Genomic DNA, 24,630 nt, shown 5'->3' on the forward strand with positions numbered 1-24,630 from the left:
TGGCTAGAAAGGTTAGATTTTGTTCTTTGTCATATTAGCTTGCGATACTTTTCTGACTCTGGTTCGTTGTCGTTATAGTAGAAGCCTGTTCTGTACTCTGGGGAAGGTTTTATTTGAGCTGCCACTAGAAAGAAGGGTTATCGGCTTCTTATTGTAATGTTATGATCATTCTCTTCTTCTCGGGGAAAACTACCTGTCGAGATATATACGGTACCTGAATCTTTTGATTTACTTTGATATCCTATTTTCCAATTCTTAGCAATTTAATATGGAATTTGATATCCATCTGAGGCTGTTCAATGTGTTCATGAATAATGGCATGAGCTATTGATGTTTATTGTTGTGCGTAGGTTGCGAAATATGTGCAGTGACTGAAGAGACGCTGCAAAAGGAACAAGGAGGAAGAGACGCTGTCAGCAAACCCTCATGTTTCTGATGTTGGAAATTGCCCATTGAGCTCAAATAGGTCGTCGTTTACATTCCCACTTTTGGTAGCCCTGCAAATTAAAGTCATTGGGTTCTTAATGGGTATCTAATGAGCTTCATGTGACGGCCAGTATTCATAGTTATGGTGATGAGATTGGTCTTGGCGATGATGATGTAATACACTTTATTATGATTTCCCTATCATGGTGATGAGATTGGTATTGGTGATTACTATCATGTTTTATTTTTATTTTTTTTGAGCAAACGATATTACGTGTACTAAGTGGTGGGGGAGTGGACTAAGCCTCATATTGGGTTAGCCATAATAATATTGTTCAAATTCGCTTTTAACAAGAATCGAACTTAAAACTTCTCACTTACAAGTAAGAACCATGTATTATATAAATTCTCACCAAACACATTCGACAGAGAAAGAGAATCGGTCACGAATGCTCTTGGACTCTCTAAAACCCATCCGGAGAGAGATGACAATCTATTTCTAAATTTTTATATACAAATTTTTCAATTTAATTCATGTGGCTCAATTCGATTAGTTATGTTTGCCCCTCACATGTTTTAATGAAATTTTAACTGAGCTTGACGGCAGGGACATCATTGATGTGCAAGAGAAAACATAACATAAATGACCAAAATTATGTATTTACAATACGTAAATGATTATTTGTAATAAAAGCCTTTAAATACTTATATCACATTATTCGCATATGACCATTAGACGAAAATTGTATTAAATATATAAGTACTCCAAGGTTTAATGTCTTAAAAATCCTTTCAATCTGTCACTTAATACTACGATCTGGTGGTATTATTCTTCACTTAAAAATGAGAGGTCTTAGATTCGAATATTGTAGATGGTAAATTCGTTACCAAATTAGGCTGTCCATTATGTGGTTAGCCAAACTCTCCTCTCCTTAATGTAAAAATATCTATATACTCAAAAAAAAAAAAAAATCCTTTCAATCTGAATTTGACTATACACCCCAAATGGTTAGATGAATTATTAGGGTTTTGGTCTCCTAATTGCCTAATTGGTATCACAAGAGTTTGAGAAACTTCCGACGACGCCGTTTTGTACACTTCGATGCAAAATAGTGTTCTGACGAGTGACGAGTTCTGGTAAAGCAAACAGAGAGTTTAAACCTTCACGAGCTCTGCTATCTCTCTCTGCCTCTACCGCCAGCCTCTCTGATTCTTCAGGTGAGTTTCCTCCTTCTCTTCTCTTTTCTTCTTTCCCTTTTTCTGTTGGAATTTTCTGTTTGCTGTCCCTGATTTCATTTGCGGTATTTTGGATTTTAACTGCGATGAATGATGTAAAGGCAAAAATGCTAAATTTTGAGCACTCAAATCTCATTCATTTATTAGTAGAAAGCCAGCATTAATTCAAATTGCGTAATCAATTTATCAACTTGCTGCTTCTCATTTTTCTCTGAATTGGGTAATGCTCGTGGCAGCCCATTTTTTTTCGGTTATGGCTGCTGTTGCTGCAGATTTTTCTGTTGATTTTGGAGGTTTGATTATTCTCGTCTCTCTAGACCCTTGATTTTTTTTATTAGTCACAGTTGATTCTTGCTCTGGCATGTTTTCGACATTGAATCACAATCAGCTTGTGTATTTCGTTACTCGGATAATTTGAGTTGGGGTTGGCATGTTGTGTGTTTCTTCCTTTAGCACATTTTTCATGAGATGATTACAGATGACATTAGTATATTTCTTGTTTCCGCTTTATAGGAGGCGAGTTGATGTGTTTTCGAGCCAATGCTGCTTTGTTGTAGCTAAGACAATGGAATGGGAACTAGACATGGATTGTTCAAACAATTTGTGGGTGACCTCTCCTTCCTCAACTCCACACCCTTTGGGAAGCTATTGGACTCATGCATCCGAACCAAGTCGGCACGTGATGCACGTCGCATCCATGCCCGTATCATCAAGACCCAATTTTCCTCGGAGATTTTTATCCAGAATAGGCTCATTGATGCTTATGGAAAATGTGGTTGCTTGGATGATGCACGCAAACTTTTTGATAAAATGCCTGAAAGGAACACTTTCACTTGGAACTCCATTTTAAGCACATTAACGAAGTTGGGTTTAATTGATGAGGCTGTGAAGATTTTTAGGTTAATGCCTGAGCCTGACCAGTGCTCATGGAATTCGATGGTATCAGGGTTTGCCCAGCATGACTGCTTTGAAGAATCTTTGGAATATTTTGTTAGATTGCATGGGGAGAATTTTGTGCCAAATGAATACTCATTTGGTAGTGCTCTTAGTGCTTGTGCAGGTTTAAGAGAGTTGAAAATGGGTGTTCAAATTCATGCTGTAATTGCAAAATCCTCGTACTCATCAGATGTTTATATGGGGTCTGCACTTATTGATATGTACTCTAAATGTGGGAGCGTTTCTTGTGCACAAAGAGTTTTTGATGGGATGAATGACCGGAATACTGTTTCTTGGAACAGTTTGATTACTTGTTATGAGCAGAATGGCCCAGCAAGCGAAGCCTTGGAAGTTTTTGTGAAGATGATGGAGTGTGGGTTCAAACCGGATGAACTAACTTTAGCCAGTGTGGTAAGTGCATGCGCAAGCTTGTCCGCAATAAAGGAAGGTCAGCAAATACATGCTTGTGTTGTAAAATGTGATAAATACAGGGATGATCTTGTTCTGTGCAACGCATTAGTTGATATGTATGCAAAATGCAAAAGAGTAAAAGAAGCCAGATGGATTTTTGATGGGATGCCTGTTAGAAATGTTGTTTCAGAAACTTCCATGGTAAGTGGATATGCAAAATCGGCAAGCGTAAAAGCAGCAAGATTGATGTTTACAAGGATGATGGAAAGAAATATAGTCTCTTGGAACGCACTTATTGCAGGGTACACACAGAATGGGGAAAATGAAGAGGCCCTTGGACTCTTTCTCCTCCTAAAGAGGGAGTCTGTTCTGCCAACCCACTATACATTTGGGAATCTACTCAATGCGTGTGCAAGTCTTGTTGCTCTGCAGCTTGGCAGGCAGGCTCATGTACATGTATTGAAGCACGGATTTCAATTCCAGGTCGGGGAAGAGCCTGATATTTTTGTCGGGAATTCTCTAATAGATATGTATATGAAATGTGGATCTATTGAAGATGGCTGTCTTGTTTTTAAAAATATGTTGCAAAGGGATTATGTCTCCTGGAATGCCATGATTGTGGGGTATGCACAGAATGGTTACGGGATTGAAGCTCTTGAAGTATTTAGAAAAATGTTGGCATCAGGGGAGCAACCAGACCATGTCACTATGATTGGTGTGCTATGCGCTTGTAGCCACGCAGGATTGGTTGATGAAGGAAAAAAGTACTTTTACTCAATGAGTGAGGAACATGGTTTGGTACCAATGAAGGACCATTATACATGTATGGTTGATCTGCTTGGTCGAGCTGGCTGCCTTATTGATGCCAAAAATTTGATAGAGGTCATGCCAATGCAACCTGATGCTGTTATATGGGGGTCTTTGCTTGCTGCTTGTAAAGTTCATCGTAACATTACCTTAGGGGAGTATGTGGCCGAGAAGCTTTTAGATATTGAACCTAGGAACTCTGGACCATATGTTCTTCTCTCAAACATGTATGCCGAGCTCGGGAGATGGGCTGATGTTATACGAGTAAGGAAGCTGATGAGGCAACGGGGAATTGTCAAGCAGCCAGGTTGCAGTTGGATTGAAATACAGGGTCATGTGCATGTTTTCCTGGTGAAAGATAAAAGGCATCCTCAAAGGAAAGAAATACATTATGTTTTGAAGTTACTTCTTGAACAGATGAGGCGATCTGGATATGTCGAAGATGCTTGTGATCTCGAGTCCAATGAAGAACATGGTGAATTCCAACTAACCTCATTGTACCACATCGATATGTTGGAAGATGCAGCAGTCGGGTGATTTTCCTCGATAAAATTTGGTAAATACTCATCTTCATTCTTGGAAATGAAAAAGAAAAGAAAGCTCACAGAGGAATGTCATACTTTATTGTTATCATGCCTATGTTTCTTCATTTCAATTTATGGTGGACGATTATGCATTGGGTGCAAAAGAGAGAATCTCTTCATTTTGGGGCAGATTATAGTGAGCTTCTTGAGTAATGGACCCATACAATGATGATTCAGATTTCTCCTTGGATGTAAGTAGTGATTTTGATTCACCTGAAATGCCGTCGTTCATATCACGGTTTATATGCAGAGGGCAAGATGCAACTGAGGTAAAGTCTATATCTCCTACACAGGCACACAGCCTTCCCTAGTTTTGCATCTTCAGATTTCAGAAGGCATACAAGTTATCTGCCGCCTGACTTATGGGATAAATTGCCATTCTAAGTTTCATACCAACCGAAGGCTGTCCATACCCATCCCTTTACCGAACTAAGAAACATGGCTTCCGTGTCAGTATTGACCCATGGAGACTGATAAAGTTGAGCAAAGAGAAAGCATTGATAGCAGCAGAGAAAGGATTTGAACCACTACCGTTAGAGACCAAATGTGGACCACCGATGATGAGCACACATAATAAAAGCGCGGCCACTGCAGGATCAGGCTTAACACCTCTGATATCCAAAGGGTGGATGCCAGGGTCACCCGGCGGAAAGTTTTGAAGCCCAAGAAGGCGGTTTTCTGTCTCACCAACCATGTTCTCTGGCATTGTGCCCTCACCAAAGAACTAGGGAAAAAAAAAGTACAAGTAGAGAAATAATTTTACATTCATGTAAATGCATGTTAATGGTATTCATGTTGTTCTACATCAAACTAATATTGCCTGATGTGGTTGAGGACAATTGACCAGGGGCCGCTCCATATAGTAGTATAAAAAGGAATACTAACGAAAAGTCTAAAAAAAACTTTAGTTTTAATGAAAAATGACAAATAAAGGTGTAGTGAATAGTATCAGGAAAGGTAAAAATGTGGTTTTTCGTTAAAAGTGAACAGTATTATGAGTGTTGTGTTAAAACTTCCTATAATTACCGAGATTGCCTAACATTTGGCATCATCGTGGAGCTCCTCTGTATGAACGTTACATTTGGCTTCAATGGAATAAATAGAAAACTAACTCTAAACAAGAATGTTATTTCAGAATTAATTGTCATAATGCAACGTGAATATTAAGAACAAAAGTAACATCTTCATACCAAAATTTGTGAAAGATTTCTCAGTGTACCGGAAACACGGCTAGATACACAAAGAATAATATTATAAGTGGTTTGATACTTGAAAAAAAAATATAATCAATTGTATTATAATACTTAATCAGACCATGTTTTCGATACATTGAAACATTTCTCCTTCGTTTTGGAAGCAAACTGGGATGCACCAATAACCGCTGCAGCCTGGCACCAAAAATAGCCCATCATAAACCCTAAGCCCATAAAAGGCCCAATTACACCATTACAGAAATGAGAAATCTTCTCCAACTCGTCAGAGTCGGAACTCAGAAACTCAGAAGAGGGTGAGCGAGTGAGGAAGAGGAAAGATAACCAAGAGAATTGAACGGTGCCGTTTCGCAAGCCATCTTCTTCCACGAGCCAAAAAAGCTTCGTCCCAAAACCTGCAACTTTCTCCGGGTCAGTTTCATCCTCCATTTCCCATCTCCTTGGTTTTTTTCGTTTGGATTTTTCTGTTGCATTTGCATATTCTAATTTTTGGGGGTTTTCGGATACTATGCACGTAGTAATTCAATTCTCATGTGATGCAAATGATCGTTTGAACCCTTTTAGTTGTTTTAAGATTAATCTTAATTTTGATAATTAATCAAAAGTTTAGAATTGAAGTTGTCATTGAGTTGTTATTTTTACAAGCCTTTGGAAAATTAAAGTTTTATCTCAATGGATTTTTGAATGGAATGTTGAATTTCTGTTACTTTTTGTGCTTGCTTGGTATGTGGATTGATCATATGAATTTTGATCAAGTTGTATAGGAGTATGGCAGTGAGAGTGCACCGTGTTTCACTCCAACAGAGTGGCGTTTGTTCCTTTGTGGTTGAGTATACGGAATTTATCCCTTCGGAATGATGGATTTAAGTATCTGTGACGGGGGATGCATTTCGAGGGAAAGGAGGGTCCGATTGTAGTTGAGGATATGAAAATGGATATTTGAAGTGTTTCACCAAATCGTAAAGCTTGTTTGTTAGCTTTTTATTTCCCTCCCTCTTGTATTTTTATCAACTTGAGGAACATCAACAGGTTGTGCAGGCTTGTAGCTGGAGTAGTCAATATTGTCAAAATATAAAGAAGTTCTTGATTGTCATATGCATTCTTGAGAGAGAAAGAGAGATTTGAGAGAATATCAATCTTAGAGAGAGAAATGAATTGTATCTTGTTATGTATTGAATGAATAATTTGTGTTACAATATCTACATATATATATAGACAAGGCTATCTTAGTCACTAAGTAAGTTAACAAACTTTAACTACCTAGCAACCTAATCTACGTACACTTGTCTAAATCTGAACCACCTAATACATCTTTACATCCCCCCGCAATCTCATGCTTGATCGAACTAAGCATGAGATTGGAACAATGAGATTGAAACAAAGGAGCAGCAAGGCCCTTAGTAAGAATATCTGCAAACTGTTCTTTTGAAGACACATGGCAAACATTCAAATCACCTCGAATCACCCTTTCCCGGACAAAATGGTAATCTATCTCAATGTGCTTCACCCGAGAATGAAAAACTGGATTAGAAGATAAAGCAATTGCCGAAATATTGTCACAGTATATCACTGGTGCAGTGAAAACAGAAACATGGAGATCACATAACAACTGACGAATCCAGGCCAATTCTGCAGCTGCAATAGCTAGTGCTCTATATTCGGCCTCAGTCGAAGATCTGGAGACAGTGTGTTGTTTCTTAGAAGCCCAAGATATGGGACTGGAACCAAAGTATACGACATGCCCTGAAGTGGATCTGCGATCATTGGGATCACCAGCCCAATCTGCATCACTGTATGCTTGCAGATGTAATTGTCCAGGTTTGAAATGGAGACCATAGTCCAGTGTGCCACGAAGGTAACGAAGAATACGCTTAACTGCAATAACATGAGAAGTCATGGGAGAATGCATAAACTGACAGCATTGATTGACAGAAAAGGCAATGTCTGGCCTTGTAAAAGTCACATACTGCAAGGCCCCAACAATACTCCTATATTGCTCTGGACTGTGATAAGGATCACCATCATCTTTAAGAAGTCTGTGGTATGGTAAGCAAGGGGTAGGACAGGACTTAGAATCTTGCAAATCAACTTTGCTTAAGAGATCTTTGATGTATTTGGATTGAGAGACAAACAGGCCACCAGATTGATATGAAACCTGCAACCCCAGAAAGTAATTCAACTGACCCAAATCCTTCATATCAAACTCCTTTGTTAATTCCACAATAACATCATCAATCAGTGTAGATGAACTGCCTGTAAGAATAATATCATCTACATAAAGTAACAACACAACCGTACCAGCACCATTATGTTTAACAAATAAAGAAGGATCTGCAAAGGAGGACTGAAAACCCAAACCAGGTAAATAACTTGTAAATCGTTCATTCCAAGCCCGGGGAGCTTGCTTCAGGCCATATAAGGACTTATTGAGCTTGCACACATACTGAGAAGGAGAAGCAACACTCTGAAATCCAGGAGGTTGAGTCATATACACTTCCTCATGTAACTCACCATGCAGAAATGCATTCTTGACATCTAATTGACGCAAGGACCAATTGAATTGAGCTGCCAAAGCCAGGATCAACCGCACAGTTGTTGGTTTAACAACAGGGCTGAAAGTCTCAGTATAATCAATACCTTCCTCCTGATTATAGCCTTTGGCAACCAACCTGGCTTTATACCGAGCTATAGAACCATCAGAATGTGTTTTGATCCGATACACCCACTTGCAACCAACCAAATTCTTCCCAGAGGGAAGAGGAACTAAACTCCAAGTGTTTTGAGCATGAAGAGCATCTATCTCTTCTTGCATAGCTGCTTGCCACTCAGGACATTTACTCGCAGATTTGTAGGAAGTAGGTTCACTACCTTGTGCAGAGGACTGAACAGTTGCGGTGAACACTTTTCTCTTTGAGATTCCACTTTTGGACCGAGTTTGCATGGGGTGCAAACTCACTGAGGGAAGGGGAAGAACAACAGGGAATTGTTCGATTTGAAAATCCGGATCAATAGGTATTTGAGACTGTGTAGACCTCGGAGAAGCTGGCTCAATGGTAGGAGAGGGAAGGGTTTGCAAGGATTCTGAGGGTGGAAGGGAAGGAGCAAGGGAAGAAGATGGTTGAGGAGGTATGACTAGGTTTTGAGAGGTGACTAAGGGTGGTAAGGACCGAGGGATAGGAACAGGCACCTGTGACTGTGAGAAAATGTTAGGAGACTGAGGAGATGAGGACTGAGAAATGGAAAATGGAAAATCAAATTCATCAAACAACACATGCCTAGAAACCAGGATTTTATTGGTAAGAAGATTAAGACACAAATAACCTTTGTATTGGCCTGCATAACCAAGAAATACACATTGAGATGTTTTGGGTTGCAACTTAGTGGTATTATATGGTTTTAAAAGAGGATAGCATGCACAACCAAAAATTTTAAGATGGGAAATTTGAGGAGGTTGACCAAAAAGACATTTATAGGGTGAAAACATGTGCAAGGTTTGACATGGCATGCGATTAATAAGGTACACAGAAGCAGCACATGCATGAAACCAATACTTAGAGGGCATGGAAGCATTTTGGAGAAGAGTGATGGCAGTTTCTAAAATATGGCGATGCTTTCTCTCGGCAAGACCATTCTGCTCAGGGGTGTAAGGGCATGATTTGTTATGAACTATACCCTTGGTAAGTAAGAAATGTTGAAATTGATGACTAGAGTACTCACCCCCTCCATCACTTTGAAAAACTTTGAGAGGGGCAGAAAATTGAGTTTTCAAAAACTGATAAAACTGAGCAAAGATATGGAACACTTCACTTTTATTAATCATTGGAAAGATCCAGGTAAACCTGGTACATTCATCCACAAATGTAACATAGTATTTGTAACCTTCAACCGAAACAGTGGAAGAAGGTCCCCAAACATCACTATGTATCACCTCCAAGGGAGTTACAGTTTTATGTGCAGGAAAAACAAAAGGAAGTTTAGAAAATTTGCCCTCTAAACATGATTTACAAACAGAAGACACATGAGAAACAGGCACAGAGATATTGGATTGTTTTAACATTGTAGAAGTCACAATGTTGGAAGGATGGCCGAGCCTGTGGTGCCACAACGTTATTTTGACTTGTTGACCAAGAAAACCGGAATGTGTGGTATTGTATGCAGAAGGTTGATGATCTTTATTGATGAGATGTTGAGGAAGAGAGAAGGGAATGGGATATAAGCCAGCTCTACACAGCCCCTGGAGAAGAATTCTCCCTGTGACCTTGTCCTGGATCCAGTAATAAAACTCATCACATATAAATCGACATTTGTTATCCTTACAAAGTCTATAAATGGATAATAAATGTTGAGAAATATGAGGAACATGCAGAATTTTGTGTAATTCAAATGCATATTGAGGTGTTCGGAGTGTACTAGAGCCAATATGAGATATGTTCAAACCTGAACCACTGGCTGTGGTTACGGTATCTGTACCAGAGAAGGGAGTAGCAAAATTCAAATTTGCCAAATCAGAAGTCATGTGAGATGTTGCTCCTGTATCAGCCACCCAAAACTGGTCTGAAGGTGCTGATGGTTGGTAAGTGGTATGCATAGCAGATAGAGTAGAAGAAGGAGCCCGTCCTTGATGTGAGAAATCATTGCGATGATAGCACTGTAAGGCAGTATGGCCAAATTTCCAACAAATTTGACACTGAGGCCTAGAAGATGGATTAGGAGAAGAAGAATGTCGCTGGAAGCAATCAACAGCAACATGACCTCGTTTGTTACAGATTTGGCAGGTTGGAATATCATAACCATGGTCAGGACATGTAGAGACATGTGGCTTCCCTGGACCAAGTATTCCAGCACTGGAATTGGAAAACCCCGATTGAAACCTAGGAGTGGAATTATAGTAGTTTCTACCTCTTCCTCTGCCTCTGTAGTTAAAACTGTACCCTCCATTGTGATTAGAAGAACCACCAATATAAGAACCAGCATTGATTGAACTAGTAGGACTATATGGCTTTGATTGAGTTTGAGGAGACCCTTCGCCCAACATCAGAGCCTTGCCTTTGCCTTTGGTATCATTTGCCATCATGGCAGACACAAAAGAATCACTCACAGAAGTATTTTCAACCACAGCTTCCTCGGCTAATAGCTGAGACCTGAAATCTTTGAGTGAAATAACATTGTCTCTCCCCCTTATAACTGTTCGAAAAGTATTATACTCAGCAGGCAAGCCCTTAAGTGCCAAGATGACAATGTCATCATCTTCAAAGAGTACTCCGGCAGCAGAGAGATGATCACGGACATCCTTGATCCTTTGAAGATATTGAGAGACAGAATCAGAGCCTTTCTTGATATTCTGCAATTCAGTTTTCAACTGAAAAATACTTGCTTTCGTGACGGTGGAGAACCGATCCTTCAAAGTAGTCCACATGTCATGAGAAGTAAGACATCCAATGATACAAGACATGGCTGTAGAAGATAGGGTAGCAATGATCAATTGCATGAGAGCACGATCATGCATTTTCCAAATCTGAAATTCCTCAGTTTCCACACCTTCAACATCCAAATCATCTATAAACCGAGAAGGACAAGGACGAGATCCAGCAACAAAGTCAAAAATACTATGACTTTCAAGAAGCAATCGAATCTGATAATTCCATACCAGATAATTTGTATCATCAAGCTTCACAGTTACAGAATTAGAGACATTCGAAATGAGAGTCGTGATTGGAGACTGTACAATCTGTAATTGTGCAGCAGTCACCATATTTGCAAGAATTTGAGAATTCAGGAGAAAACGATCACAAATCTATGGAGTCAGAAAGACGAATCGGACAAACAACTCACAAGGAATGCAATTGTGGAGATATCTTGGAAGACGATATCAATGCAAACAAATCGTGGAAGAAGCAATTAATCAAACACTTGGCGTGCACAATGAGACAGAAACGGCAAGAAAGCAACTGCGCAGATACACAACCTCACAAAGCTATAAAGAGAGGAAAATCAAGAGCAGAAATGCACACCAGAGCAAAGCGATCAGGAATGCGGAAGCAAAAAGAAACACAGATCAGGATCGAGAAGTCGTCATCACCGGCGAGGATACCATGTCAAAATATAAAGAAGTTCTTGATTGTCATATGCATTCTTGAGAGAGAAAGAGAGATTTGAGAGAATATCAATCTTAGAGAGAGAAATGAATTGTATCTTGTTATGTATTGAATGAATAATTTGTGTTACAATATCTACATATATATATAGACAAGGCTATCTTAGTCACTAAGTAAGTTAACAAACTTTAACTACCTAGCAACCTAATCTACGTACACTTGTCTAAATCTGAACCACCTAATACATCTTTACAAATATCTTGTTCACACATTCATACTTAATATTTGGTTGCGTAGGTAGAGTTTTAATCAATAAGTCAACTCTACAACTTGTATAACTGTCATATTAAACTCTTGTGGATGTGATAATAACTTGAGATAGTGTATTCCATGACTCTCGCTAACTTGTTTTGTTTGTTTCAAAGACTTTCTAACACATATCTTTTGTATTTTCCTATTCATGATCTTTTAGTCTAGAAAAATTCTTATACGCAATTGTTCGTATGTAGAAACTATCACATCAATGGGATCACAAGGTACCTTGGATGCTAAGAAAATATAACGACTATTTTATGAGTGGCCGCACATACTTATGACCCTTTGACCTAGATGCATCTCAACTTTACACTACACTAAAAACACATCATATTGTTAAGGAAATGCTTGGTAACTTATCATCTAACACTCACTTTCATATCTAAATCACTCCAAAAAGATTTGTTGTGAGAAAATATGTTTTGGTTCATAAATTTTCTCTAGTGCATATCAAAAGAAAGTTCAGTTCTGAACAAGAGTGCACTAGAGATAACCTCTTGGTTCTACCATCCAAGTCAATAAAAATCCCAATTACTGGCTCAATACAAAACATTATTAGAAGTGTTCTAAGCCCAATAGTCGGCCCAAAAGCCGATGTAGGGCCCACGGTTGACAAAAACCCTAGCTGTGAGAGAAAGAATTCGAGAGAGCGAGAATGGTGTTCGGTTCAAGAATCCGCACGAAGCGATTGGTGGTGGATAGGCACCACCACATGCTCGATCATCTGGCATGGTCGTGACCAAAGGCTTTCTTAATGGCCAGCCGATCGTAGTCGTGCGCGCCGAGCAGACCGCCATACCATGTTTGTAGGGGTATTCACTTCGGACACCCCAAGCGATGTCTTGAACTTGGACGCAGTTGAAGAATCGAACTGTTCCTTGTAGTCGTGCGAGCCGAGCAGACCGCTATACCATGATTGTAGGGGTATTCACTTCGGACACCCCAAGCGATGTCTTGAACTTGGACGCAGCTGAAGAATCGAATTGTTCCTCATTTGTCGTCTGGTTCGTTGAGCTTCTCCAAAAAAAAAAATCTTTTTTCAAACCAAGGGTAGGCTTTGAAGAAGAAAGCATCCCATTGTTCCATTGTCCTTGTCCGACATTCTCTAAACAAGTATAAACACTCCAGAGTAGTGCGGTGTGTCAAGGGTGCCAAAGCCAGTTGAATGGCTGGAACTGTTCGATCTTCAAAAACAATCTCTGAACTCCTAAGCTCAGGGAAGTACCACTTGAGCCAAATTTGTACCATCCAAAGTGGTCCTTGCTGGTTGTTTTGGAATGGCCTATCTCTGGTCATCTTGTCCAACATCGAGTACAGATAAGAGAGCATGAATGGCCCTATGACAACATCATCATATGCATTCAATGCCTCGGCCAGAGGAATCCATTCCAATTTGATGCATTTAAAGGGATTTGGAAACAAAAACTTGTTGAGCTAATACAACAGGAAATGTATGTGCTCCTGATTGGGATTTGCCTAAAGGGAGTTGGAGCTGGAATGTCCCTTGAAATAATGTAGGAATCCTGAGAATGAGGTGCCCGAGGCCTTGAGCTCGGCCGGATCGCTATTCATTTTCACAAGAGGAAGGATAGCTCCGACATTTCCTTTCTTCTTCTTATTGGTTTCCCTATAAGCTACCCAGTCCTTGGTGATGTTAACACATTTGCCCGATTGTTGAAGGTCAAACAACTGAGCCATATCTAGGATCGTGGGTGTCATCGGGCCCATTCTGAAATTGAAGGTGTTGGTGGTGTTATCCCAAAACACCATCGCTGCACTGAGAAGCTCGGGATTCAAAGTGATGCCTTGCTTGGACAACATAATCAGGTCGTGGATGTCGTTGGATCGCCATTTAGCTTCTTGAATGGGCTTCAAGTCATCAATCCATTGTCCCGATTCTTCACTGGAGAGAGTAAGGAAGCCCTGGGTAGTGTGACTCCAACCTTGTGGACAAAGAGCAATTCTGGTCCTATATGGATTGGGAGTGATCCATGTTGCTGCTAGCGGGTTACACTTCACTACATCTGGGACTGGGTGAGTCCATGTAGGACCCAGAGAGAATGCATCTCTGTGTTCGAAGAACGCATCAAGATGAAGATCAGGCTGATCTGGGTAGAGCAATCCAATCTGATGTCTGAGTTTGGTGATGCCGTCATCGGTTTCGTATCGGGGACGGTTTAAAGCCGCCATTGAAGAAACTTTGAAAGAACTGAGAAACTGGGAGACTGAGAATTCATAAGGATTGAAGAAATTAGAAGCAAATGTAATGTGGTTCTCAGTCCATTTTTTTCATTTTTATATGTTTACAATTTAACGGTCATTAGTGGCGCAGATATTGGTTCTGATGAAGAATTTGAGAGGTTTAAATATAATTAAAGCCAATCTTAATGGCTTAATCCTACTTAAAAAGGGGGCAATGTTGGACATAAGATAAGCAGTTGGGCCTGTTTCTAAGGCCCAACCTTATTTATTTCCCATTTAGCCCATTATTTGACAAATTTAATAAGCAAAGCCCATCAGCCCATTCACAAGGCCAGTCATACTTGTTCACACATTCATACTTGAGGAACATCAAAAGGTTGTGCAGGCTTGTAGCAGGAGTAGTAAATATCTTGTTCACACATTCATACTTAATATTTGGTTGCGTAGATAGAGTTTTAACCAGTGAGTCGACACTACAACTTGTATAACAGTCATATCAAACTCTTGTGGATGTGATAATAACTTGAGATAGTGCATTCCATGATTCTCGCTAACTTGTTTTGTTTCTTTCAAAGACTTTCTAACAACTATCTTTTGTATTTTCCTATTCATGATCCTTCAATCTAGAAAATTTCTTCTACGCAGTTGTTCGTATGTAGAAACTATCACATCAATGGGATCACAAGGTACCTTGGATGCTAAGAAAATATAACAACTATTTTGTGAGCGGCCGCACGTACTTATGACCCTTTAGTCGCACGCTAAAATTTCTCCTTAGACCGAGATGCATCGCAACTTTACACTACATTAAAAACACTTCATATTGTTAAGGAAATGCTTGGTAACTTATCATCTAACACTTACTTTCATATCTAAATCACTCCAAAAAGATTTGTTGTGAGAAAATACGGTTTGGTTCACAAATTTTCTCTAGTGCATATCAAAAGAAAGTTTAGTTCTGGACAAGAGTGCACTAGAGATAACCTCTTGGATCTACCATCCAAGTCAATAAAAAGCCCAATTACTGGCTCAATACAAAACATTATTAGAAATGTTCTAAGCCTAATAGTTGGCCCAAAAACCGATGCTGGGCCCGCGGTTGACAAAAACCCTAGTTGTGAGAGAGAGAATTTGGGAGAGCGAGAATGGTGTTTGGATCAAGAATCTGCACGAAGCGAGTGGTGGTGGATAGGCACCACCACATGCTCGATCATCTGGCGCGGTCGTGACCAAGGACCTTCTCAACGGCCAACTGACCGCAATGGTGCGCGGCGAGCAGACCGCTATATCAAGACGTTTGGTGATTGGCCTTGTGAATGGGCTGATGGGCGTTGCTTATTAAATATGTCCAATAATGGGCTAAATGGGAAATAAATAAGGTTGTGCCTTAGAAACAGGCCCAACTGCTTATCTTCTGTCCGAACATTGCCCCTTTTTTAAACATGATTAAGCCATTAAGATTGGCTTTAATTATATTTAAACCTCTCAAATTCCTCGTCAGAACCAATATCGGCGTCACTAATGACCGTTAAACTGTAAACATATAAAAATGAAAAAACTGGACTGAGAACCACATTACCTTTGCTTCTGATTTCTTCAATCCTTACGAATTCTCAGTCTCCCAGTTTCTTAGTTCTTTCAAAGTTTCTTCAATGACGGTTTCAAACTGCCCCCGATACGAAACTGGTGACGGCATCACCAAACTCAGACATCAGATTAGATTGCTCTACCCAGATCAGCCTAATCTTCATCTTGATGCGTTCTTCGAACATAGAGATGCATTCTCTCTGGGTCCTGCATGGACTCACCCAGTCCCAGATGTACTGGAGTGTAACCTGCTGTTAGCAACATGGATCACTCTCAATCGATATAGGACCAGAACTGGTCTTTGTCCAATAGGTTGAAGTCACGCTACCCAGGGCTTCCCTACTCCCTCCAATGAAGAGTGGGGACAATGGATTGATGACCTGAAGCCCATTCACGAAGCTAAATGGCGATCCAAAGGCATCTACAACCTGATTATACTGCCCAAGCAAGGCATCACTTTGAATGCCGAGCTTTTCAATATAGCAATGCTGTTTTGGGACAACACCACCAACACCTTCAATTTCAGAATGGGCCCGATGACACCCACGATCCTAGATATGGCTCAGTTGTTCGGGCTTCGGCCGTCGGGCAAATGTGTTGACATCACCAAGGACTGGGCAGCTCCTAGGGAAACTAATAAGAAAAAGAAAGGAAATGTCGGATCTATCCTTCTTCTTGTGAAAATGAATAGCGATCCAGCCGAGCTCAAGGCCTCGGGCACCTCCTTTTCAGGATTCCTGCATTATTTCAAGGGACGTTCCAGCTCCAACCCCCTTCGGGCAAATCCCGATCAGGAGCGCATACATTTCCTGTTGTATTGGCTCAACAAGTTATTGTTTTCAAATCCCTCCAAATGCATCGAATTGGAGTGGATTCCTCTGGCCGAGGCATTGAATGCGTATGATGATGTTGCCATGGGGCCATTCATGTTGTCTCATCTGTACTCGATGCTGGACAAGATGACCAAAGATGGGCCATTCCAGACCAACGGACAAGGGCCACTTTGGATGGTACAAATTTGGCTCCAGCGGTACTTCCCGGAGCTTAGGAATCCAAAGATCGTTTTTAAAGATCGAACAGTTCCAGCCATTCAACTGGCTTTTGCACCCTTGACACATTGCACTACTCTAGAGTGTTTGTACTTGTTTAGAGAATGTCGGACAATGACAACGGAACAATGGGGTGCTTCCTTCTTCAGAGCCTTACCCTTGGTTTGAAAAATGAAATTTTTTGGAGAATCTCGATGGACCATACGACAAATGGGGAACAAATCGATTCTTCAGCTACGTCCAAGTTTAAGACATCGCTTAGTCATCCTCACTAGTTTGTCTACGCTTCTTAATCTTAGTTCCAATAAATCTAATTGATTGGTCATCCTCTTAGATTTATCTAATTATCTAAAAACAAGTTCACAATGATGGCCAGTCACAATAACATTCGAGACTAAAATAGATTAAGCACAAAGATTAAGAATTAAACATGACATGTAATCGAATAATAATCAACAAGATACTTCGAAAATAATCATGTCATGACTTCATCATAAACCTTAAAAAAGTAGTTTAAGTACACAGTCATAATAAAAATCACAAAAGAAGTCATGGAAGAAGATAAAACCCAGAAAAGAAAGGTAAAACAAGCTAGCCTGTCCTCCTTCCCTTTGGACAAATTTTATCTGTATTCCGTTCTTTCTTGACCCCCCTTTAGATAGCCTAGGGCCCTCTATTTATTCTAATAAAATCCTAAAAAGTCTGATAAAAAACTCCTAAAAGAGAACAAATTCCTAACTAATCAATGAGAGAAACTAGGAGAGAATCCTTCTTGACTTGGGAAACATGGCATCAGACTTGCACGCCAAGGACCTTCTCAACGGCCAGCTGACCGCAGTCGTGCGCCCCGAGCAGACCGCCATATCGAGAGGTCTGGTGACGCAGAAGCTGAAGTACATGAAGTTCCTCATGAAGCACATGAACACCGAACACCCTCTCAAGGCCCCATTCATTACATCTCCCCTGCCAAAATCTTATGGCGCAACGTCTGAGGGTAATGCCGTAATTTCGTAATTCACATTCTGGTCCTCTGTGCCTCTGTTTCTCTGCTTCAAAACTCACCGTTTGGTTTGTATTTTTTTCAGGATGATCCGCACAAGACTAAGCGCGGGCTCTGGCGAGGCTAAAGGTTTACGAGGGCATCCCACCACCGTATGACTAGACGAAGAAGATGGTGGTTCCTGATGCTATCAAGTGAGTATGGTGGCGGTGTGACTTTTTGTTTTTGTTTTCTAAGTGTTTGATGAATTGCTTCAGTGAATTGGGGTTTGTGATCAATTGTCAAATTAGGGTTTTGAGGCTTTAGAAGGGCCACAAATACAGCTTGTTGGGTCAGCTTTTGTTCGAGGTCGGATGGAATCATTATGACACCATCAGGGTAAGATGAAATTCAACTCAAAAGATTTATGCTTTTTGCAATTCTTGTTTAATGATGTCAAAATTTGTTAACATTGCCTTTTAATTGTTGTAAGCATAGTCTGAAATATCGATAATATCGACGAAATATCGAGGATATTTCGATTTTTTCGAATCACGGATATTTCGGAACATATCCATGTACATATCGTACAAATATCGATAATATCGACGAAATATCGAGGATATTTCGGTTTTTTCGAATCACGGATATTTCGGAACATATCCATGTACATATCGTACAAATATCGACAATAATATCGGAAAATATCGAATATCGGTGTAATATCGCTAAAATATCGAAAATATCGATGTAAAGGAAGGGAAAAAAAAGGAAAAAAAAAGAAAAAAAATGGAGGAAAAAAAAACACAAAGAGGATTTGAACCCCTCCCATTTTACTCCTCCAACACCTTAACCACGATATATCACTTATGTTAGAGTGATAATATGCTAAAATATTTATATTTATATGAGTGGCATGTTAACAATTACATGCAAAACTATTTTGGAGATTTATCATTTGATGAATACTCTTCACAATAAACTTACTCTACACATAGAGATGATGAAGATAGTGAAAAATTTGAACCTCATAGGAACTTTATGTGGTACTAAATCACACATGTATCTTACCATGCAATGTATAAAGTGTAAAATATTGTAGCAAATCATTATATATAAATGATTATGGTGTGTTTAATCTTTTTTTCATTAATTACTACATATTTTCTACACTCACAGTGTTTGCCAGCTCGCAGTATAATCAACTTAAATCAGTTAAATCCATCATGTAATGCATTTCCTTCTAATTGTTTTTGATAAACTAATAGATAATTGACTAAATAAACATTCTCCAAAGTTTCAATAAAAATTTCCAAGTTTTTCTTACAATTTCCGTGGTTTTTATTCAATTTTTATCGATATCGATAATATCCCGATATTTCCATCGAAATTTCCATGTTTTTGGACTACCGATATTTCCGATATCATCGATATTTTATATCGTGGTTGTAAGTAACTTGAATGTAGATTGTTGTTAGCCACAGCAGAGTCGATACATTTGTTACCTTACAGGGTTATCTTCATCATTTGCATCATTTCACTTGTCGGTTTTATGATGTTTATGTATTTATTCATCCATGAATATGGTTTTCATGATCATACATGGCTTTATATGTTTTTAAAATTTCTTGAGATGTGCTCGAATTTGGAAACTGCCTTTAAGCTTGGCAATAGGTTTGCATTATACGTGTTTTTGCATCCATGGCATGATGTTCTCGGATTTATATGAATGCAATGTTACATTTGTTGGTAAAGTTATATGCCAAGTACTGAACATCTTTTTATTTCGTGTTCACAGGAGCTAGAGAACAAGAGAAAGGAGATGGCTGAGTTGGCATACGAGAGGAAGAAGCTTGGTTGAAGACCGAAAAATCTGCAGAGGAGAAGCTTGGTTCCCAGCTTCAACTCCTTTATTCGGTGACATATTAAAAGTTTAGGGCTATGAAGTGGTGTCGTCGTCTTTTTTACCCTGCCAGTCATACATTCTTTTGTTGAGGATTACATCTCGATGAGTTTCTTTTGGCTTTTATTCGGGATCACATCTTAGTGAACTTCTTGTCGAGCATCTTGTTTTGAGAAATCAGATGTAACACAAAGAGGTTGGCAAGAAATGTAGAAATCAACCTGCAACATGTTGAAATGATGGTAAAAGGTTTGGAACTAAATATTGAAGACATAAAACTTGATGAATAATTTGGTTTGACAAGAAATTACCTACTGACGTTTAGAATGTGAAGAATCTCAGGCCAATATTCAATCTTCATCCTCATCTTAATCAACTAATTGACAAAAAAAGAGGTTTGGTCAATACGCAATACTGAATAAGAAACGTGAGGGTGCGTTTGGTACGTGGGACGGGACGGGACGGAACGGAACAGAACGAGGCGTTCCGTCCCGCGTTTGGTGCGCCAAAAATGGGTGGAACGGGCTGTTCCACGGGACAGATTTTTGGTGTTTTTGCATCCCACCTCCCCCTGGAACGGGTTTGTTCCACGTCTGTGGAACACAATGTTTTACCATTTTAAGACAAATATACCCCATGTCTTTTTCAAAAATTACACCTTCGTTCCGTCCCGTCCTGTCCCGTTCCGTTCCGTCCCGTTTGCGTACCAAACGCACCCTGAGAGAAGGAGAATTGAACAAATGAATTATTTGTTTTGAGAGAGAAGGAATTACTTGTGATTCTTGGAATATCAAAAATCTTGGGCCATTCTGTGCCGGTACCCCTGGCGCATTGTTCCTTCAGAAGGGGACATCCAGCAATCCGTAGATATTTTAGTTTGGTGAGGCGTTGCATAGCTTGGGCGGAAGGCAGAGACTTGAGATTCTTGCATTTGTAAATATGTAGTTGGTAGAGAGATGTAAGGTCACCCAACCACTCTGGAAGAGTCTCCAGCCCATCACACTCATATATTCTAAAGTCTGTTACAGGACTAGTCGAGTGATTAATTACCTGAGGCAAAGACTTGATCTTGGGCCACCCCCAAAATACTAATGTGTGTGATGATGGAATTTGCGAAACCGGGAAAGAATCGAGCTCCTTCCAGAATTCACCAATCCCCAACTTTTTCAAACGAGTCAGAGTGCGTAGACCCGTCGGCAAGTATTGTAATTTCTCACAACTACATATTGATAAATCGGAAAGAGATTGCAAGCCAGTTACATCGACATCTGCCAGAGATATCAAATTTTTGCACCCTTCAATTTCCAAGTCGACAAGAGATGTGCAGGATGAGAGCCCACTCGGCAGACCTGTCAATCCATCACATCCCACAATACTCAAATTACCGAGGGATGTGAGGTTGTCTAAACTGGGAAGAGCCTTTAAATTCTGACAATACTGTATTCCTAGTTTGCCAAGGGATGTGTAATCGTGTAAAGAAATCTGCCTCAAATTCCGACAATGTCGTATTATCAGTTCGCCAAGGGATGTGCAATCGTGTAAAGAAATTTCCTCAAGAGTAGTGATAAAGCCAATTTTCAATTCTGGTCCGCTGCAACTTGCAATAACCAATCTCCGGAGGGCGGTCAGCCTCCTCCCCTCATCGGCAACTGAACTCCATCTTAGCATAGGGCAATTCACTATACTCAACTCCTCAAGAGATTGATGACGGCCTGGCAGGCTTGATAGTTGAGCGCAATCTTCAATTACAAATTGCCCAAGGGATGGCGGGAATACATCTGAAATTGGAATGGATACCAAGTTTCGGCTACCACTTATTTTCAATCTCTCAATTGTGTTGCAATGTTTCAACCCACTCGGCAAGCTTGAAAGCTTCTCACAACCCTCAATCACTAATCCTCGAATCCATGGAGTGATTGGATTGAAGGTTAGACTAGGGCAATTCCTTATAGTCAACTCTTCAAGAATAATGAGTGTTTCTAGCCCATCAACCGAAACATGCCTCAGCCTTTCACAATTGTCGATACACAGTGAACCAAGGGATGTACAATCCTGTAAATACAATTCCTCCACTGTAGTACAACCAACGACAGACAATTCCACTACATAACTTGCAATAAGTACCAGTTTGCGGAGTGTCGTTAGACCGTGATCTGAAATGCTTATTAACTTGGGGGATTTATAAATGGTCAACTCCTCAATAAGAGAGATGTCTAACCCATCACCTGCATACTGCCTCAATTGTTGCAAATCGTGGACGCCCAGCGCACGAATAGAAGTGCAAGATTCAAGCCCAATCGATGCATGAGTTTTTAGTCCATCACAATCTTCAATGGTCAATTCACGAAAGGATGTGTATTCGTGTAAACCTGAAATTGGCTCCAGACTTTTGCACGACCTTAAAGACAACACCTGTAGAGGGGTATAGCATTCTGGTAGACTTTGTAGGTCCATTAATCTTAATCCACCACATGAACTAATCTTCAATCCTCGAAGGGATGTTGCACCGTGAACTGAAATGGACATCAGACTATCGCAGCAGCTTATTTCCAAATTTTCAAGAGATGGACATTTTATGGACAACTCCTTAGGAGAAACTCGGCCGTACAATTCTGGTCCACTATGCAGGCTCGTTGATGTTAATTTACCACCACGTGAACTAAACAACAATTTCTGGACGGATGTCAAACCAAATAATGAAAGGGATCTAAGTTTGTCGCAGTTGCTTATTTCCAGATTCTTAAGAGAGATACACTTTTCTACCAGACTTGTTGGGTTTGACAGCTCGTGACAAATACTCATATCCAACTTACGGAGGGATGCAAAATGATCAGGAAAATTTCTCATTTGTGGACACTCCACGAGATCCAACTCCTCAAGGCGAGGAAACACCGATATTTGTTTTTCTTTCACCACTGGTGGTTCAATCCATTCGATCAAATTTGGGGCCGCACTAATTCTGAACGTCTTCAATGCAGGATACAAAGCCTTGGTCTTCACTGCATCATCAACGTCATCATAGCCATAAAACTCATCTCCCAAACGTTTTAGATTACACATTGTATTAAACTCAAGATGCATAAGACTAGGTAGATGGCCAAGCATGGGGGCTTCTTCACATACGTCGCACTGAATTAATTGAATTTTTTTCAAGTTGTTGTGCGGCTTCCAAGATGGAAATTTAGCACCCATGAAATTGTAAATCTCTAAAATTTCCAAATTTGGGTGTGGCTGGAGGCCTTGGAGAACATCTTCTTCACTGTTGTTGCGTGGCCTCATTTCCTCACCCCATACAAGTGATAACTTTCGTATGTTTCTCTTTTCAACTAAATTTGATTTCTTCGCTTCTTCTCCATCCCTCACATGTTCCAAATCATAAATAGCCAGTTCACCTTTCAAGTGGTTTAAGCCAGCCAATTCCTCAATTCCACGACCGATTCCATCAGGACTCACAATAAAATAAGGCATCTTTCGAAGATTAGTCAATTGCCCTACCCCAACATGAGATTCCCTGTACCAACCAAAATTAGCACGTTTCTTTTTTTGGACAGGACCAAAATAGATGTGTCTCAAGTTGATCAAATCTCCGATTTCCTTAGGAAACACCTTCAGCAGTCTACAATACTCCATTCTTAATGTCTGTAAGTTATGGAGCTTGCCGATAGATTTGGGGATTGCTTTGATCTTTGTTCTAGAAACGTTTAAATACCTCAATTGCTTCAGCTTCTTAATTGATTTCGGCAGCTCCGTAATATCAGCATTGTAAAGATTCAAGACATGTAAACCCCTAAACATTGGCAACATGTTATTAGGAACTTCACTATTAGAAAACAATGAGCGCAATCCCTTTAAACGTTTTTTTGAAATCAATTCCAAATCCGAAGTAGGAATGTGTGAAGCATGTCGAATCTTTAGTGTGCCGACCATCTCATTAGAATTCAAAGTCACACTATCAGATTTTGATACAAGTTCTGCAAAATCATGCACAAGAACGTGCATCTTGCATTTGGCAACAACACCAAAGTCATCCTTCGTAAGATCTTGAAGTAAGGAGTTTTGCAACAGAATTTGAAAATACTCCGTGCCTATATCCTCCATCTCTAGATCACTATTCTCGGAAGAAATGTGAAGCAATCCTTGAGCCATCCACAGTTGGATTAGGCCATCCCTTTCAATTTCAAAGCCTTTCTTGAACATTGAGCAATAAGCGAAGCATTGTTTCAAAATTGGGAATTTCAAATTATCCAAACTCAACTTCAATCCCGAGATGATCATCTCTTCTGCTTCTGGAGAGTCCCATATTTTACCGTCTAGAATTGCTGACCATTCATTTGCCTCATTCTTAGAACACAACATTCCTCCGAACACCTGTTGGTTCATATATAGTTAGATTTAGTTGTTAAATAATTCATAGGTTGCATAACCGATTATAACAATAAAAACATCAATTTGTAGTTTGACAGAAGCTGACTAATATGTGCACATTGTGTTGTATTGATGCAGACTACTTGGCTTGTCCATACAAATGTTTCATTTAAACTTTTTTATACTTATCAATGTTATCATGGTGTTGTTAACATATCAGTTGACTTCCTATACAGTTTAGATTTCACCTGTGTGGCTGAGATGAGAGAATAGTGAATCTAACACACACATTTTAATCCACGTGAGAAATATATTTTATTTAAATTGGTTCACAATGATCAAGTTTTGGTGGCTATAATAAATTTGTGACTATCAACCTACAAGATCAATAATGCAACAGTAGAAGTACATGGGTGAGGAGAAAGAGCAATGGCCTTTTTTAATGACCTTTATGCACTTCTACATTCCTTTTATTTTTACTAGCCATTTAGTTGATAAAGAGAATGTTAGGACCCTGATAATGT

General features: G+C 39.8%; 2 protein-coding genes and 2 pseudogenes across 4 annotated transcripts in view; 3 read left to right on the forward strand and 1 right to left on the reverse strand.

Moving 5' to 3' along the window:
• The first annotated feature begins 1,486 nt into the window (after window positions 1-1,486).
• LOC126628493 (pentatricopeptide repeat-containing protein At2g13600) lies at window positions 1,487-5,210 on the forward strand. Of its 3 annotated transcripts, XM_050298193.1 has the most exons (3): window positions 1,487-1,644; window positions 2,176-4,372; window positions 4,651-5,210. In XM_050298193.1, the coding sequence occupies exon 2, from the start codon at window positions 2,233-2,235 to the stop codon at window positions 4,351-4,353; it is 2,121 nt and encodes a 706-aa protein (XP_050154150.1). In that variant the 5' UTR covers window positions 1,487-1,644; window positions 2,176-2,232; the 3' UTR covers window positions 4,354-4,372; window positions 4,651-5,210. The 3 variants fall into 3 exon arrangements, with proteins under 3 accessions (XP_050154150.1, XP_050154148.1, XP_050154149.1); XM_050298191.1 differs by having other exon boundaries at window positions 1,488-1,644; window positions 2,176-5,210; XM_050298192.1 differs by lacking the exon at window positions 1,487-1,644 and adding an exon at window positions 1,692-1,955 and having other exon boundaries at window positions 2,176-5,210.
• A 606-nt stretch (window positions 5,211-5,816) lies between these two features.
• LOC126628503 (60S ribosomal protein L13a-1-like) overlaps window positions 5,817-24,630 on the forward strand; it is a 47,941-nt pseudogene continuing 29,127 nt past the window's right edge.
• LOC126628962 (60S ribosomal protein L13a-1-like) lies at window positions 17,646-20,048 on the forward strand (annotated as a pseudogene).
• Window positions 19,875-24,630, reverse strand: part of LOC126628964 (putative disease resistance protein RGA4) — a 44,404-nt gene continuing 39,648 nt past the window's right edge. The window contains exons 4-8 of the mRNA XM_050298852.1: window positions 21,771-24,109; window positions 21,257-21,596; window positions 20,792-21,049; window positions 20,053-20,117; window positions 19,875-19,962 (exon numbers count right to left, since the gene is read on the reverse strand). Coding sequence (XP_050154809.1) covers window positions 19,875-19,962; window positions 20,053-20,117; window positions 20,792-21,049; window positions 21,257-21,596; window positions 21,771-24,109 — 3,090 coding nt within the window. The remainder of the gene's footprint in view (window positions 19,963-20,052; window positions 20,118-20,791; window positions 21,050-21,256; window positions 21,597-21,770; window positions 24,110-24,630) is intronic.

Source organism: Malus sylvestris, chromosome 7, assembly GCF_916048215.2.
Source record: "Malus sylvestris chromosome 7, drMalSylv7.2, whole genome shotgun sequence".
Taxonomy (NCBI): domain Eukaryota; kingdom Viridiplantae; phylum Streptophyta; class Magnoliopsida; order Rosales; family Rosaceae; genus Malus; species Malus sylvestris.

Bases quoted from the DNA above. Each gene is read 5' to 3' on its own strand.
- LOC126628493 (XM_050298193.1), top strand. From the start codon at position 2,233: ATGGGAACTAGACATGGATTGTTCAAACAATTTGTGGGTGACCTCTCC.